This window comes from Notothenia coriiceps, unplaced genomic scaffold, assembly GCF_000735185.1.
Source record: "Notothenia coriiceps isolate Sejong01 unplaced genomic scaffold, NC01 NC01_scaffold00037244, whole genome shotgun sequence".
NCBI lineage: Eukaryota > Metazoa > Chordata > Actinopteri > Perciformes > Nototheniidae > Notothenia > Notothenia coriiceps.
This window is the reverse complement of record NW_011369945.1, coordinates 21963513-21978512: the sequence shown is the minus strand read 5'-3', so window position 1 is coordinate 21978512 and position 15000 is coordinate 21963513. Positions and strand designations below refer to the sequence as shown.

General features: G+C 41.9%; 2 protein-coding genes across 2 annotated transcripts in view; both read right to left on the bottom strand.

The window, feature by feature from the left end:
- Nucleotides 1-15000, bottom strand: part of nipa1 (NIPA magnesium transporter 1) — a 24789-nt gene that overhangs the window by 4503 nt on the left and 5286 nt on the right. The window lies entirely within an intron of this gene.
- LOC104965003 (protein NLRC3-like) lies at nt 9454-14381 on the bottom strand. Its single transcript, XM_010793941.1, has 7 exons — nt 14308-14381; nt 13655-13877; nt 11671-13468; nt 11392-11565; nt 11123-11293; nt 10960-11006; nt 9454-10562 (listed from the first exon to the last, which is right to left on the bottom strand). The coding sequence occupies exons 1-7, from the start codon at nt 14308-14310 to the stop codon at nt 9973-9975; spliced, it is 3006 nt and encodes a 1001-aa protein (XP_010792243.1). The 5' UTR covers nt 14311-14381; the 3' UTR covers nt 9454-9972.

Here is a 15000-nt window from a genome sequence, read left to right as displayed (position 1 = left end):
TGGTGTGTGTGTAGTGTGTCGTGTGTGTGTGTGGTGTGTGTGTTGTGTGTGTGCTTGTGTGTGTGGGTGTGTGTGGTGTGTCGTGTGTGCGTGTGACGGTTGTGTGTTGTGTGTGTGTGTGTGTGTGTGTGTGTGTGTGTGTGTGTGTGTGGTGTTGTGTGACTGTATAAAGTTCTAGCCAAACTGTCCAGTGAAGGCAAAAATGTAATTTTAGCCAAATACAAGTCAATGATTTGTGATATAATGTAATTTGTGGGTAAAGCTGCGTGTGATTGCGTGATTGTGTGTGTGCTGTGGTGTGTGTGTGTGTGTGTGTGTGTGTGTGTGTGTTGTGCCAAATTGATTCTTATTCTTTGTGGTGGAAGAAATATGCTTATAAACAAAGGGGAAAACACGAATACAAAGGCTTTTTTTCTTGCACCAAAGCTGGCATTTCTGACCATTTATTAGATCATGCCGTTATTCAAACTAACTGCAGACATTTCCCCAGGTTCCAGATTATTATTTTATTTTTAAAATGTTCCTCTCTCTTTTCCCTTCTTAACAAAGCCACAATGAGTGCATATATACCTATATATATATATAGATATATAATAGTAATATTATATAATATGAAAGCAGTACATATTCAGTTAATACATATATGTGCATGCATGGTTTCCTCTATCAGAGCAGGCATGTTTATGTGCAGTGGAATATCATACATATATTCAGTTAATGTATTTGTGTGCATGCGTTATGCTTTATTACAGTGTGTCAGTAGGTATGCACGCAGGATGCATGTTTATGTGTAGTGGAATGAAGGGGGCTATATATATTTCTAAATCATGTTGCATGGCATGGCAAGGACAGCGAGTCACCACATATAACATATTTGCAATGGTGGAGGAGGCCGTGACACCAGCACGTACTCACATGACCGGAACATTCTGAACACAAACACGTCTGTCTGCAAGATTTATACTGAGTGCAATCCAATGAGTCGTCTTTATGTGTGTGTGTGTGTGTGTGTGTGTGTGTGTGTGTGTGTGTGTGTGTGTGTGTGTGTGTGTGTGTGTGTGTGTGTGTGTGTGTGTGTGTGCGTGTGTGTCCGTCCGTGATTCTTTCATTTAATTTTGGTGGACTTGACCTATTGCATTATTGTAATTGTGTTAGCCTAATGCAATAACTTATGTGCCGTCCTGTATCAGATTTAGCTTTTTGTCCGCAAGCAAATCCAATGGCATATGTGGTGTTGTGCGTGTGTGTGTGCGTGCGTGCGTGCGTGCGTGTGCGTGTGTGTGTGTGTGCGTGCGTGCGTGTATGCGTGCGTGTGAGTTGTGCGTGTGAGTGTGTGTGTGTGTGTGTGTGTGCGTGCGTGCGTGCGTGTGTGTATGTGTGTGTGTGTGTGTGTGTGCGTATTGTGTTTTGCAAATATCATGACGTGCCAAACATTTAAATGTAGATGTTCCATTGTGACGGTCCTCCCAGGTTAGCAGGGTATGTTTTTGTGTGTTTGTAAGTAGAAATGGGCACTTCACTTTTTACAATCATCCCTCTATTTTAAACGTTGGCGGCACATTTCCACAGCAACCCTCCCACTCTTTAGAAAGGCGCCTTTCTGACCTTTAGGACTTTTAAAGACGGTATGAATCAGGCCTTGCACGCAGATTTGGAGCACCAGCAAAGCTGTAAGGCAGTAGTCAAACAAAAAGCTGTCATTTTCGTGCAGATCAATTGTGCAAATATGTCATGCAAGTTGCCTACTATTAAAAAATATCAATCTCCTCATATATCATGTTTTGATATGTCTGTCACCTAGTGTTTGCTGCTAGTTGTTTTTAGTTCTAGAACATATTTTAAAGAGACTGTAGAGACAGAGTAAATGGTCTGCAAAGGCTGATATCCCAAAGTTACCTCCAGAGGATGTTTCTCTCTCACACGTTCCCCCCCCCCCTGCCTCCATTGGACTCCTTTTCTTTACCTCATAGCACATTTGAAATTAAAGCATGAAAACATCCGTTGGACGAACACAATCTGAATATGAACCATTTGCAAAATATGTCCTCTTTAAGACATATATCATGATTGTCAAGTAATCTCGGACAACACTTCACAACCTATATTCAAAGATATGTAAAGATATTAGTTTTATGCTCAAAATGTAGTTATGAAGCCAGTGGGAAAACATTAGTAAATACTGTGTGAAAAGAGACAGTGAAGGGAGGACCCTGGATTTGTGTTTGTATTCAATGCTGTGTTTTAGCTGATTCCCGTCTCTCATGCCTGGACATCTCCGTCATTGTCACTCTGGTCCGTTCCATATTTCTCCTGCCTATGCACCGGGGACGCTTTATTTTATTTGCCTGCCAAAGACCAAGGTCTGGATGATTGATGGACCCACATCAGCCGCTCTCCCACCATTTATCAAATTGCTGGTGTTTAGGATAGGTAACTCTCATATGCACACATATACACACCAGTATCAAAAGTCACACAACCAGAGGGCTTACGCTAACTTAAACCCAATGAGAACTACAATCCAAAGAGTTTTGCTGAATGCAGTTTTGGTTAAAGCACATTTAGGACAACAGAGGGTCCAGAACACAGCGTTTTTGTTTTAGTAGTCGCACACTTTCATTCTTGTTTTTGAACTTGGTGCATGTGGCGGTGTGAACTGGGCAGACTAAATAATGTATCTTACCTTAATGCTCCTGTGCTGGTGCCAAATCATGCAGCTATGCCTATTAACCCACACGTCATTATGACAAAATCCAAACTGCAAGCCAAAACTAAGAGTGATTAAAAAATGTAGAGGGAAAGCTAATTCATACAGACATGTTATTTTTAGCAACTACAGTACTAAATTAGCTCTTCGTGTTACTGTAGTTTACCACTGGCAAAGTCAAGCTGCTCAGTCGACAGATGGTAAAGAAGTGAGAAAGAAAAAGAGAGAGATTGGTACAGGAGAGGATGTGCAAATAGGAAGACAAACGTGAGAACAACTAAGTGGAAAGCGCACACATTCCCTGAGGCTAGATTTATACTCTTTTGAGTTTTTTTAGAAGATACGTCACCAAAGATGTGTGGCTAGATGAATATCAGGGGGGATGACTGGCACTGAAAAGTGTGATGAAAGGGTGACAAACACTAGAGGAAGAAGAAATGGGAAGGATGAAACCTCCCTTTAATGGTCACACATGCAGAGCACACAGCACACACAGTGACATTTGGTCTCTGCATTTAACCCATCTTAGTACCAGGAGTCTAGTACTAGGAGCAGTGGGCAGCTATTAGCGCCCGGGGAGCAATGGGAGTGGGGGGGGAAGGGGGGTGTCCGGTGCCTTGCTCAAGGGCTCCACGGCAGGGCAGGAGGTGAACTGGGACCTCTCCAAGTAGCAGTCCACACTCCATATTTTAGGTCTGGTCGGGGACTTGAACCGGCGACCCTACAGCTCCCAGTCCAAGCCCCTACTGACTGAGCCACTGCCTATTCAAAAGGTAATAGTCAGTGATTGAAATACAGGTAACTGACATAGCAGACCAATTAAAATAATCTGAATCCTAGTGTTGTAACCACCACAGACTTATTTTTAGATTTGCTTTTTAACATTCCCAACCCATATCAAATAAATTGTCTAAACAAACTGAAATCTGCAACATTATATGCAGAAATAATAGTGATGAGTGGTGACAGCTCAAAGAAGCCATTCATGTCTAAGATCACCCATGACCAGACAGCTTGAACAGAGAGGGACGGGGTCTATGTCTGCCCCCTCCCCTCTGACATGAAACCCCCTTCTAGCATGTGACCACCCACGCTTAATGCTAAGGTTGTGTGAGGACAACTGAAAATATTAAACACAGCTATTTTCCTTCCACTGTGGCCTTTATAGTCAACCACAAATCTGTTTTAGTACAAGCATCATCTCATAAATTTGACATAGACAAAACGACAATAACACTGAACAGATTCTCCCTGTCGGCATGTCTAAGTTTATAAAGTGATACGAAGAATAAATGCTCAGTGTGATGTTCCTCCAGGCCAGGAACACAGGCGTGGAAAACCACAGTACGCAGTCTTGTCATTGCCTATTAATGACTCTTCACACTAAGTGGCTGCTTGAACACTGCCTGTTCCCATGACTCCCATGTGGAGCTTAAAACCTTTTCTGCTGCTCTTATGTCAAAACACGGTGATGGAACATGATGAGCCACACGTACTAATACAGCTGTCATTTAACTTGAGCAAAGGCTAAATAAGATATTGAGAGAGGAAGGGAAGTAGGTTGTGGATTTGTATGTAAGACTGCAGGGCTGTGTCACTAACATATCCTAACGTTATTGCATTTAATTACACGGCTAAATTGAATACTTGATTCTGATTGGTCAATTTGGACATTTCAAAGGTTGTTAAATATCGCTAACAGACTTGCTAAGGAGGACGCTGCTTAAGGGACTACAGTGTGTACAGTTATATGAATTTGCAGAGAGAAGTCTGGTCAATTTAATGTCAGCTGTAGATAACAAAAAAATGGTTTCGCTATCAGAAAACCCCATGCAATACTTTTTAAATATTCATTTTATTATTGACACTTTGGTCATGGCTGAGCTGTCCACAGCAAAGAAAAGAATAAGAGAACAAGAGAAGGAAAGAGGTTGAAAGACAGAGATCTGGACGTCCGAGAAATCAAGAGAAGAAGACAGACAGGAAGTAAACACTAACAGGAACACAGTATGGTTTCTGGCAGAGTTTAAAGACCGTATAATAGAAAATAAACAGTCTTGGTGTAATTTGAAGTCACGTTGCTATCGCCCCAGTTCCAGCTGTTGGTACGAAGTGGAACGGACCATTTTTTTTCTGAGCGGAAGCAAAACGATCATTCTTAAATCAATAACATCATTTTAAGTCAATGTTGTGAGTAAAGTAGTTGGTTTACGTATTAGGGAGCCGTGTAATCGAATCACCTTCAGGGTGTCTGTGTTCTTTTTTCATTAATGACCTCCTCGCTGCACTCTATCCCTTGCATACCTGTGTCTGCTGAGAGAAGTGAAAGCTTTAGCAACGGTTGCCAAGAGGGGCAGGGATTAGCACATGGTCAATAGAAATATGAGGTTGTTTGTTAAAAAAACGAACAAAGAACTGGAATAGCAGCTAATGTCACCAAAGCTAGTTATTTGGCTTCTTACTGTGTGGCACATGCATTCTGCTAAAGCATAGCTCTCAACAAAATGTGTCCAATGAAAAAACAGTTGACCATGCATTGCACATAATTAATGGTGAAGATGTAATCTTAAATATACTGCTGCAACATACACTTGAATTATTAGACCAATTGCGTTAATGCATATATATTTCATCCAGGGACTAAGAAGGTCACAGTGGTGTATATTTGTATTTCTGATGCCACTACTATAAATCCTCAAATAGTGCATACATTCCTCATTTAATTCCCCATGACAATGCAATATGTGTCAGTGGTAGATGAGTGTTCCTGTGTACCCAAAAGAGATGGGGTATTTTTCGTTGACCTCCAAATGCTCTTGAAACCCAGCTGGCCGCGGGATCCACAGACGACCAATGGGCAGAGGAGCATGTGGGCAGAGATTACTCTAGATAATGACGGCAATAAAATGATTAAGAAGAGTAAAGATGGGGGGGGAAAAAAGAGGGAATGTGAAGACAGTAGAGACGGGATGGGGGCATGAATGCTAAACCTAAACAGCAGTCAAAGTCACAGCTATCATGTCTTTGTTATAAAAATACTTTTTCTTCACCACCCCCACTCTTTAAAGATGTCATTTTAATAAAGTACCAACATTTCTTAATGGACCAGAGCCAGAGAGTGAATTCACTGTTACAATCTTCCTGTTTAGTGTATGGGAGCTTTGACCAATTATATGTTGGATTTTGAGTCTGACTGTATGCTAGAAAACTAAGTTATGACATAATACAATTTTACTAACTTTTTACTGTATTGTTAACCTTTTACCATATACAATTTTTTTTCACGATTCTTGTTCTCTACAGTATGGCCTTTTGCTTATTGTCAGTTTTCCATGACCTCGTTTTCATGTGTTGTGTTTATGTGACCGGAGGCTGTTTTGGCGCAGTGGTTAGAGCGTTGGTCATCAGATCAAGAGGCGTTGGTGAACTCCATGTTCGAATCCCGCCTCGGCCGCCACTGCGTCAGGCCGCTGTGTCCTTTGGCAAGACACGTTACCCGCATTTGCTCCTGTGGGTAATGTTTTTCAAGATTTTTTTCAAAATCTTGAAAAATCTTGATGCTGGGCGTGTCTTAAGCTTGGCGATTTCACGCGCCCAAGGCGACCAACAACCAATAAGGAATCTCCCAGGAATCTCCCTCCTGCCCCCGGCATACAAAGCCTGTCCATTCAATGTTAAAATGAAGTAAACTGGATATAAACTCCCCAAACAGGTGAAAACCTACCAGTTTCACCAACTGTCTCTGCCACCTCCCTCCATGCCTGGTTCCTCCGGTTTAGGTCCCGGTAGGTGAACAGAGAGCAGTCGTAAAGGACCGGGACATTTCCTACAGCGATTATTAATTTATCCTCCATTTTATGACATATGGAAAAGACCGCAGCGGTATCTGCATACAGTACACGCGGTTTGATTGGCTAGCGCTTGCACTGGCGGGATTTGCATAATTGGGATTTGATTCGCAAGCATTGGGAGCATCAAAAGTTGAACATTGCTCAACTTTTGATGCTCACGATGCTTGCAAAGCCATGCTCCACAATGCAGTTCGGCGAAGATCAAAAATCTTCTACGTCACCCGATTCAAGTGAATGGGCGAAGCTTTGAAAGATTTTTTTCATGCCTGTGTGTGGACGGGCCGTTACATGTGTAATGTGTAATTGTAAAGCGCTTTGAGCACCTGTAAAAGCGCTCTAATAAAAANCTCCAGAGTTCGCAAGCAAGCGTTCCGAGACCACCTATTTTAGCGGACCAGAGTCCGGTTGTTTCGTTCACTTCAGAGGTCTCGGACTGCGTTCACACCGACCCAAATGAACCGCACCAAGCGGCTAAACGCACCGGGGTTAGATTCAACCGGACTATTAAAGGCTGGTGTGAATGCACCGTTATCTCAGTGGGTCTCAAACGGTTTGGTCACAAATTATTCAAAAGATTATTTCCGCGGCACACCTTCATATGATCATTATAGTCTATATGGCAGTAAAACAAGAATAGAGTTTAAAAGGGGAGTGATTTGTAAAATATCCATAAAGAAAAAGAAAATCTGTTCACAGTTCTGTTTCGGGTGTTCAGAGATGTATCCATAGATCTCTTAATGTTGCTCTCAAAGTGCACCAGATTGATGCTTTTAACTTCAATATTTTAAATAGAGCATCCCCCGGACCCCCCTAGAGGATAAAAAATAGCACTTTACCCCTGCCTATATGCCGTGAGCTGATTATCGAGCCTGCATTGTAACATAGTCGTGGGTGTACTGTGTGTGCGTGTGGGGAGTGTTGCAGTAGAAAATTCCACTGCGCCGCGGCCGCCGCCACTGTGGGCCCCGAATGCCCAGGCCAGGCGACGCCACTGAGGCTGACACAGAACAGTTCCCCATTCACTACCAAGACACACATCACATTTCCCTTGCAACAACAGTGACACACCATACATAACACGATCATGTCGCACATGCAAACCAAACCCTAAATATGTGCAGTAACACTGTTGGACAATACTTTAGTAATGGTTTATTGTTTGTGTCACCAAATGCTAAAGAAATGTTCAATATCATCATCCTTAAATGTTATTTACTTTCAGATAGAAACATCAGCTAAAGAGAAGGGATGTAGATCATTCTCATATGATTAAGTTTGTCCTTTGCAGGCCACCTTAGCTGGTGCGCCACCCGGTGACGTGTGAAGTGTTACGTGTTAAGGCATTCGGTTGTTAATCAACATGCAACGTAAATGTTCACTGTACATGCTGTGGTCATAAATAAAGTCACCACTTGCCTATGCATTGTGTATTCCTTGTACATACACACATGCATGTATTAAGAAATATAGACAACATCTACAATGACAGTTTACAATGCCATTTATATTCTGAAAACTAATTCCACACAACAAGATCATATCAATAATAGCCGTTCTCTTTCTACAAAAAAATAAACAGCAAAGTTAAGCTCACCCTGCTGGGTTAAAGGGAAACTATAGCCTCAAAAAACAAAAACAAAAACAAAGACATAATATCACATATACAATCATGTAAAGAGCTCTGATGAAACTGAATAGATAGATTGTAGTTGCTGTGCAGATTTCTAGATCAATATTGAACTTAACATAAGACACATACAAATTAAGAATGCAAAAAGGTAAAATAAACGATATTTATTCAATTTTAAAAACACATTTGAGTTTATATAATAATATAGTGTATAACATGCACTGATTCTGTTTTACATGCATCGCTCTAAATCACAACCACCTCTTTTCCAGCTCCTAAGTATTGAAGGCCAGCTGGTAGGACAATTGCCATAATTTCGAGGTCACATAGTGTATTTCAACAATATATTATAGGTGTCAGATATATACAAAACATGTCTTTGACTCAAAATACCAAAATAGATTATGAATCATAGCAAGCCATAAACCCCTCTGTTTCATCCAAAAATGCACAGACACAGAGAGGTGCTGCGGGAGGGGAACCAGACCACGCTGGCACGCCTGCAGCTGGTAGAAAACGCTGCGGCTCGGCTGCTTACAGGAACCCACAAGGTGTCCATTTTAGAGTTCATTTTAAGATGTTATTGTTTGTTTTTAAATCGCTTAATGGGCTGGCCCCTCTGTACATCTCCGACCTCCTCAGGTGTACACCCCCTCAAGGGCTTTGAGGTCGGCTGATCAGCTGCTGCTAGTAGTCCCTAAAACCAAGAAAATGACCAGGAGGGACCGAGCCCTCTCAGGCTCTGGAACGACCTGCCCCCCCCATGTTAAATTGTCGCCCACCCTTCAAACTTTTAAGTCCCGCCTGAAGACCCACCTCTTTTCCCTCGCTTTCGAGTCAGTTTGAGCTATGTTTTATCGATTTTTATGCTTTTATTGTCTGTCCATAGCCTTTATATGCCTTTTATCTATTCTTATGTGTGCCTTTTATCTATTATTGTAATATTATATTTTATTATAACGTTATGTTTGCTGTGAAGCACTTCGGTAAACCCTCTGATTTTAATATGTGCTATATAAATAAAGTGAATTGGTTTGGATTGTGATTCAGTTAAGAGGGTGGGTGGGGCTTACAGTGGTTGGTTTGTTGCTCATGCCGTACAACCCACAAATGACGTCAAAGATTAATTTGACGTCACGTATGAACCTGAAACCTAACTCACCCTACACGCTTGGATCAGGAGGGAAAGAGCCAAAAAAAAAAATCTGAAACGTTTTGTGTCTTTTCACAGGGGAGACATATATATATATTAAATCAATTAAAAAGTGCATTTTGCATAATACAGGACCTTTAAATACATTGGGACAAATATACCTCCTTGCCTTTCTTTTAAATACACTGTTTTCAAGAATGATATTACCCATAACCAGACCCCCTTAATAAGTGGTTCACCCAAACCTTCACCGACCCTTCCAATTACACCCACCAGGTCAACTCTGTTATTGTCATTGTAGTTTGAACAGTTCAATGCTATTTGTGTATGTGCACACATGTTTGTATAAAGCGTATCTTATCTTGGCTTCTCTTTTTACCATCTATATTGGCTTAAGAATAGGATTTGTATCTCTTTAGCTTTTTAACTTAGCATTGCCACATTATTTGTTTATATCCACAACATGCCACATGCCAAGAGTTTCCTTTAAAGTTTACTTTAAAAATCTTTTGACTGGCTCATGTTTCCGTGAGCTCATATTAATTATTTCAGCTTTAAAGGTAACTTTTTCTACACAATTTGTTCTTCTTAAGGTACTGTCTTAAGACATCTCAGTTTGGGAACTACTGTTCTACACAGGAGGGGATTGTTCAATCTGTGACAGACAAACTGAGGGATGTGGGGATCTTGAATCCTCTGCACCCTCACGCATTCGTCCAAACCCAAACGTGGGGTAGAGGGGCTCAGAGAAGGTTGAGTGGAAGGTGAAGAGGTGGATCCGTTTGTCTGAAGAGAAAATGGAGGGGAGACAGTAGAAGGCCAAAGTGCCAGCAGGCCAGTCCAGATACACTGCTACCTTCTTGCCGCAGGGGGCTTTTTCTGTGTCTTCAGGTGTGTTACTGTGCCAGGCCGTGTAACTCTGATCGGTGCAGAGCAGACTCCAGGACTGATCGTTCCATCCAATACAGCAGTCATCGCTGTCACCTCTCCTGTTGATTCCCCTGTATGTCACACCTATATGAACCCTTCCTTTCCACAGGACCTCCCAGTAACAGCGCCCAGTCAGACCTTCACTACACAGCACCTGTTTCCAGCTGTCGAATCTCTCTGGATGATCAGGATACGGCTGCTTCTCTTTCACCACCAGCGCTCTTCTGTTGTTGTCACACAGGAAGAGGTTTCTTTCTGCTGTGTTTGGGTCCAGAGAAAGGTCACAGAAATCTGACAGAGGACATATAACACAACTGTAAGTTAACTACCCCTCCAGCCACTACTCCAGCTTTTACATCAACTAAAAATGACATGGGTTTGACAGATACATCCTTCACTACTGATTGGTACAGGAAAAACTCATTAAGAATAGTGCCAGGCTAAAGGAAGTTCAATGCAACGTCACCTTATACAATACTTTCACTTTTTTTGTAGTTTGTTGGTGATAAATCGTAAGATATCATTACGCCTGCACGAGCTAGTGCGGGGCGATGTTGTTGTTTTACTATTTGTTTTTTGTGCGGATTAAACCATGAGATATGATTTATTTTTGTAAGCATTGGAGTTGCTGGAAGACGTATTATGCTACCTTTGGACAGATCAGCGACCAAGTAAAAATGCCACTTACACCTAAGAGGTGCCGGTTTCAGCCGAAGCTCTCCACAATGGTCAATCCTGTGGAAAAGGAAGAGAATTGTGAGTGACAGAGAAAGACAAATGAACACAAACACTACATCTGCACGTATACGACAGGCAAGATGTATCTGTACAATAAATATAATCTACTCTACTTGAGAGTTTCCAGTTCACAGCATGGGTCATCCAGTAGAGCATGTAGCTGGGCCACTCCTGAGTCTCCAGGGTGGTTGTAGCTCAGATCCATCTCTCTCAGATAGCGGTTAGACTTCAGAACTGAAGCCAGAATCTCACAGCCTTTCTCTCTGACCATGCAGCCTGACAGCCTGCAATTACATTTACAAACACGTTTTCCAACAACACTGTGAAATCCATGCTCGGTTATCAATCTATTTAAGAGTAAATTGAGTCAAGAAATACTGACCCAAGAATCTCTAGTCTACTGTGTGAACTCCTCAGTCCAGCTGAGAGCAGCATAACTCCTCCATCCTGCAGGTCATTGTGGCTCAGGTCCAGCTTTCTCAGGCTACAGTTCTTGGAAGTGAGAACTGAGACCAGAGCTTCACAACTTCTCGACGAGAGGTTACAGCCACTCAACCTGAAAAATAAAACGAGTACTTTGAGTGTAATGTGTGTCCTCGTCCTCAGCCACATTAATTATTATATGCAACAAATGTATTCTATTGTGTATCTGTACACCTACAGAACGACGTTGGATGCTTTGACAACTGGCAGCAGCCTTTGAAAACCCTCCTCAGAAGAAAATAATTTCCTCAGGTCAAGTACGTCCAGATCCTTTTGCGATGACATAAGGATGAAAACCAGCACTGACCACTGTGAAGGCGAGAGATTCTTTCCAAAGACATTCCCGCATCTCAGGTACTGCTGGATCTCCTCCACTAGTGAACTGTCGTTCAACTCTTTCAGACAGTGGAAGAGATTCATGCTCCTCTCTGGAGGACTGTCCTTGATCTTGTTCTTGATGTACTGCACCAGCCTCCCTTTGACTTCTTGTTTACTTTCCCCTTTTTTTAGCAAGCCTTGTAGGAGTTTCTGATTGGTTTCCAGTGAAAGGCCCAGAAGGAAGCGGACAAACAAGTCTAGGTGTCCATTTGGACTTTCTAAAGCCTTGTCCACTGCAGTCTTGTAGAGAGTGAAGTGAAAATCACGTTGTAATGGCACACTCTGCACTGAGGGGAATCGCCTTTTTTTCAGGAGATCAATGCCAGTGTTGCTGAATGTCAGGAAGACATAGAGTGCAGCAAAAAACTCCTGAACGGACAGATGGACAAAACAGAACATCTTGTCCTGGTTCAGTCCAAAGCCATCTTCGAAGATCTCTGTAAAAATTCCTGAGAAGACTGATGCAGCTTTTATATCAATGCAAAACTCTTTTAGGTCTGCTTCATAGAAGATGAGGTTTCCGTTTTCCAACTGCTCAAAAGCCAGTTTCCCCAGAGTGAGAACGGTGTCCTTGGTTTCTGTTGTCCAGACTTGATCTGTTGCCGCACTTCCATGATACTTTACATTCCACTGTTTGGTCTGAACTACAAGGAAGTGGATGTACATCTCAGTCAGGGTCTCGGGCAGCTCTGCCCTCTCTCTGTTTTTCAAGACGTGGTCCAGAACTGTAGCAGTGATCCAGCAAAATACTGGGATGTGGCACATGATGTGGAGGCTTCTTGACGCCTCGACGTGGGAGATGATTTTGCTGGCATGCCCTTCATCTCTGAATCTCTTCTTGAAGTATTCCTCCTTCTGTGGGTCATTGAAGCCTTTCACCTCTGTCACCATGTCAACACACTCAGGAGGGAGCTGATTGGCTGCTGCAGGTCGTGTTGTTATCCAGAGGCGAGCAGTGGGAAGCAACTTACCTCTAATGAGGTTTGTCAGCAGCACTCCAACTGAAGTTGGCTTTGTAACATCAGTGAGTATCTCATTGTTTTGGAAGTCCAGGGGAAGTCGAAACTCGTCCAGGCCGTCAAAGATGAACACAACCTGGAACTCATCAAACCTGCAGATTCCTGCTTCTTTGGTTTCAGTAAAGACGTGATGAAGAAGTTCCACCAAGCTGTATTTTTCTGCTTTCAGCAAATTGAGCTCTCTGAAAGTGAATGGAAAGATAAACTGTATATTGTGGTTGGCTTTGCCTTCAGCCCAGTCCAGGATGTACTTCTGCGTAAAGACGGTTTTCCCAATGCCAGCCACTCCCTTTGTCACCAGAGTCCTGACTGGTGTCTCTCTTCCAGGTAAAGGTTTAAAAATATCCTCATGTCTAATTGTTGTTTCTGAACTGGTTGATTTTCGGGATGCAGCTTCTACCTGTCTGACCTCATGTTCATCATTGACCTCTGTACCTTCCCCCTCTGTGATGAAGAGTTCTGTGAAGATACTATTCAGAAATGTTGGGGTTCCTGCTTTAGCAATTCCTTCAAACAAACACTGAAACCTTTCCTTCAGTTTAGACTTCACTTTACGTTGGCAAATCGAAATAAGACTTCCTGAGAACAAATCAGAAAACATCAGTCATTAAATGTTATGGTTAACATGTTCACATCAATAAACTCACATTTGAACAACTAATTCAGATATTAGACTAATTTCAAACATCAGATATTGAGTTCAAAGATCTACCAGTAAAATCCCATATTTAAATGACTGTTATGTAATTGAAAAACGTTTATTACTGCTCTGTAGAGAGTCAGCCAGCTCTTCCTGCTCCATGTTCCTCAGGAAGTTGAGTGTGAGTGTCAGAAATGCATCTCTGTTGCTGCTTCCCTGCTCTTCGTCTTCACCTTCCAGAGAATCATCCTCTTCTTTCAGCCCCTCTAGGCGTTCTGAACTTTCTAAAACTCGCTTGAACTTCTTCAACTCCTTCTTCACAAATGTCACAATGTTCTCCTCAAGAAGCTGGAAAGTGAAGTCATTCAAATATAAAGATTTGTTCGTGAATCTATAGCTTAACGTCTGCTATGTTGTGTTCAAGTGGTAAACAATTGTTCCTGCAGGTACACCTGCGTCCTTCAGGTAACACTTGCAGCAAATATCCTAACTGCACTCTGGCCTATCACGTACTTGGAGCTTCGCCAATAAGTGAACTGTAACTGCCTGTGATGCACTGAATATGTGGTGAAAGTGTTTTGAATGTGAAGCACTGTCAAGACAGTTAAACGGAAAAAGGACTAGAGTAACCAAAACAAAAGAAACAGACAATTCAGTTGCCTTTGAATTTGTATTTGAATCTCTAATATGGCAATTAGCATTTATTTCCACTCACGTACATACAAATTCAGAGCATATCTTTCATACAGTTGTGTTCAATGTCCCTTCTCTTACATACCATGAAAATGGGGTCCAGAGTTTGTGGATGTTTCTTTGCAGGCCTCCCTTTGATGACCACTGACCTCTTCCGTGGAAATCTGTACACCCAGAAAACACGACAAACATTTTACAGGTGTCCCACTTCAACCATGTGCAAAATCTGATTCTCTGGAAGGTATTTATTCAGTTTAAATAATTCTAACACCTGTGACAAAGATTAACATTTTCAGATGACAATTATTGGGAATGTAAAGAAGGCAACGGTGAGGCTTATGATAGCTAAATAGCTTGGATCTAGGATTATTAATGTAACCGATGTGACCAATCAGAAAATCAGTGATGGAGGAAGCTCTCATTTAAAGGTCCCATGTCATGCTTTTCCGGTTATTACCTGTCTCCTTGTGTGTTATGAAGGTTTTTATGCATGTAAACGGTCTGCAAAGTCACAAACCCTCAAAGTACACCCTGTAGCGAGTAAAACTCTAACACAGAAAATACCTGTCTATGCTGCCCTAGAATGCCTCGTTTGAGATTTCTCTTTTTCTTCCTGGGTACAGTGACGTGCCCATACCCAAATGGACCCATTNAAATGTAATGCATTATTATTATTATTATTATTAAATGTAATGTATTTTGGAAAATGTTGATGTGTTCTATCTAATATATTGTTGCTATTACTGTCTTTACGGCAGGGGTGTCAAACTCACGGACC

Excerpts from the sequence above, each read along its gene's own strand:
- LOC104965003 (XM_010793941.1), bottom strand. Across the intron at positions 11,294-11,391 it reads AGTAGACTAGAGATTCTTGG|GCTGTCAGGCTGCATGGTCA; the intron begins GTCAGTATTTCT and ends ATGTAATTGCAG. Across the intron at positions 11,007-11,122 it reads TGTGAACTGGAAACTCTCAA|GATTGACCATTGTGGAGAGC; the intron begins GTAGAGTAGATT and ends CCTTTTCCACAG.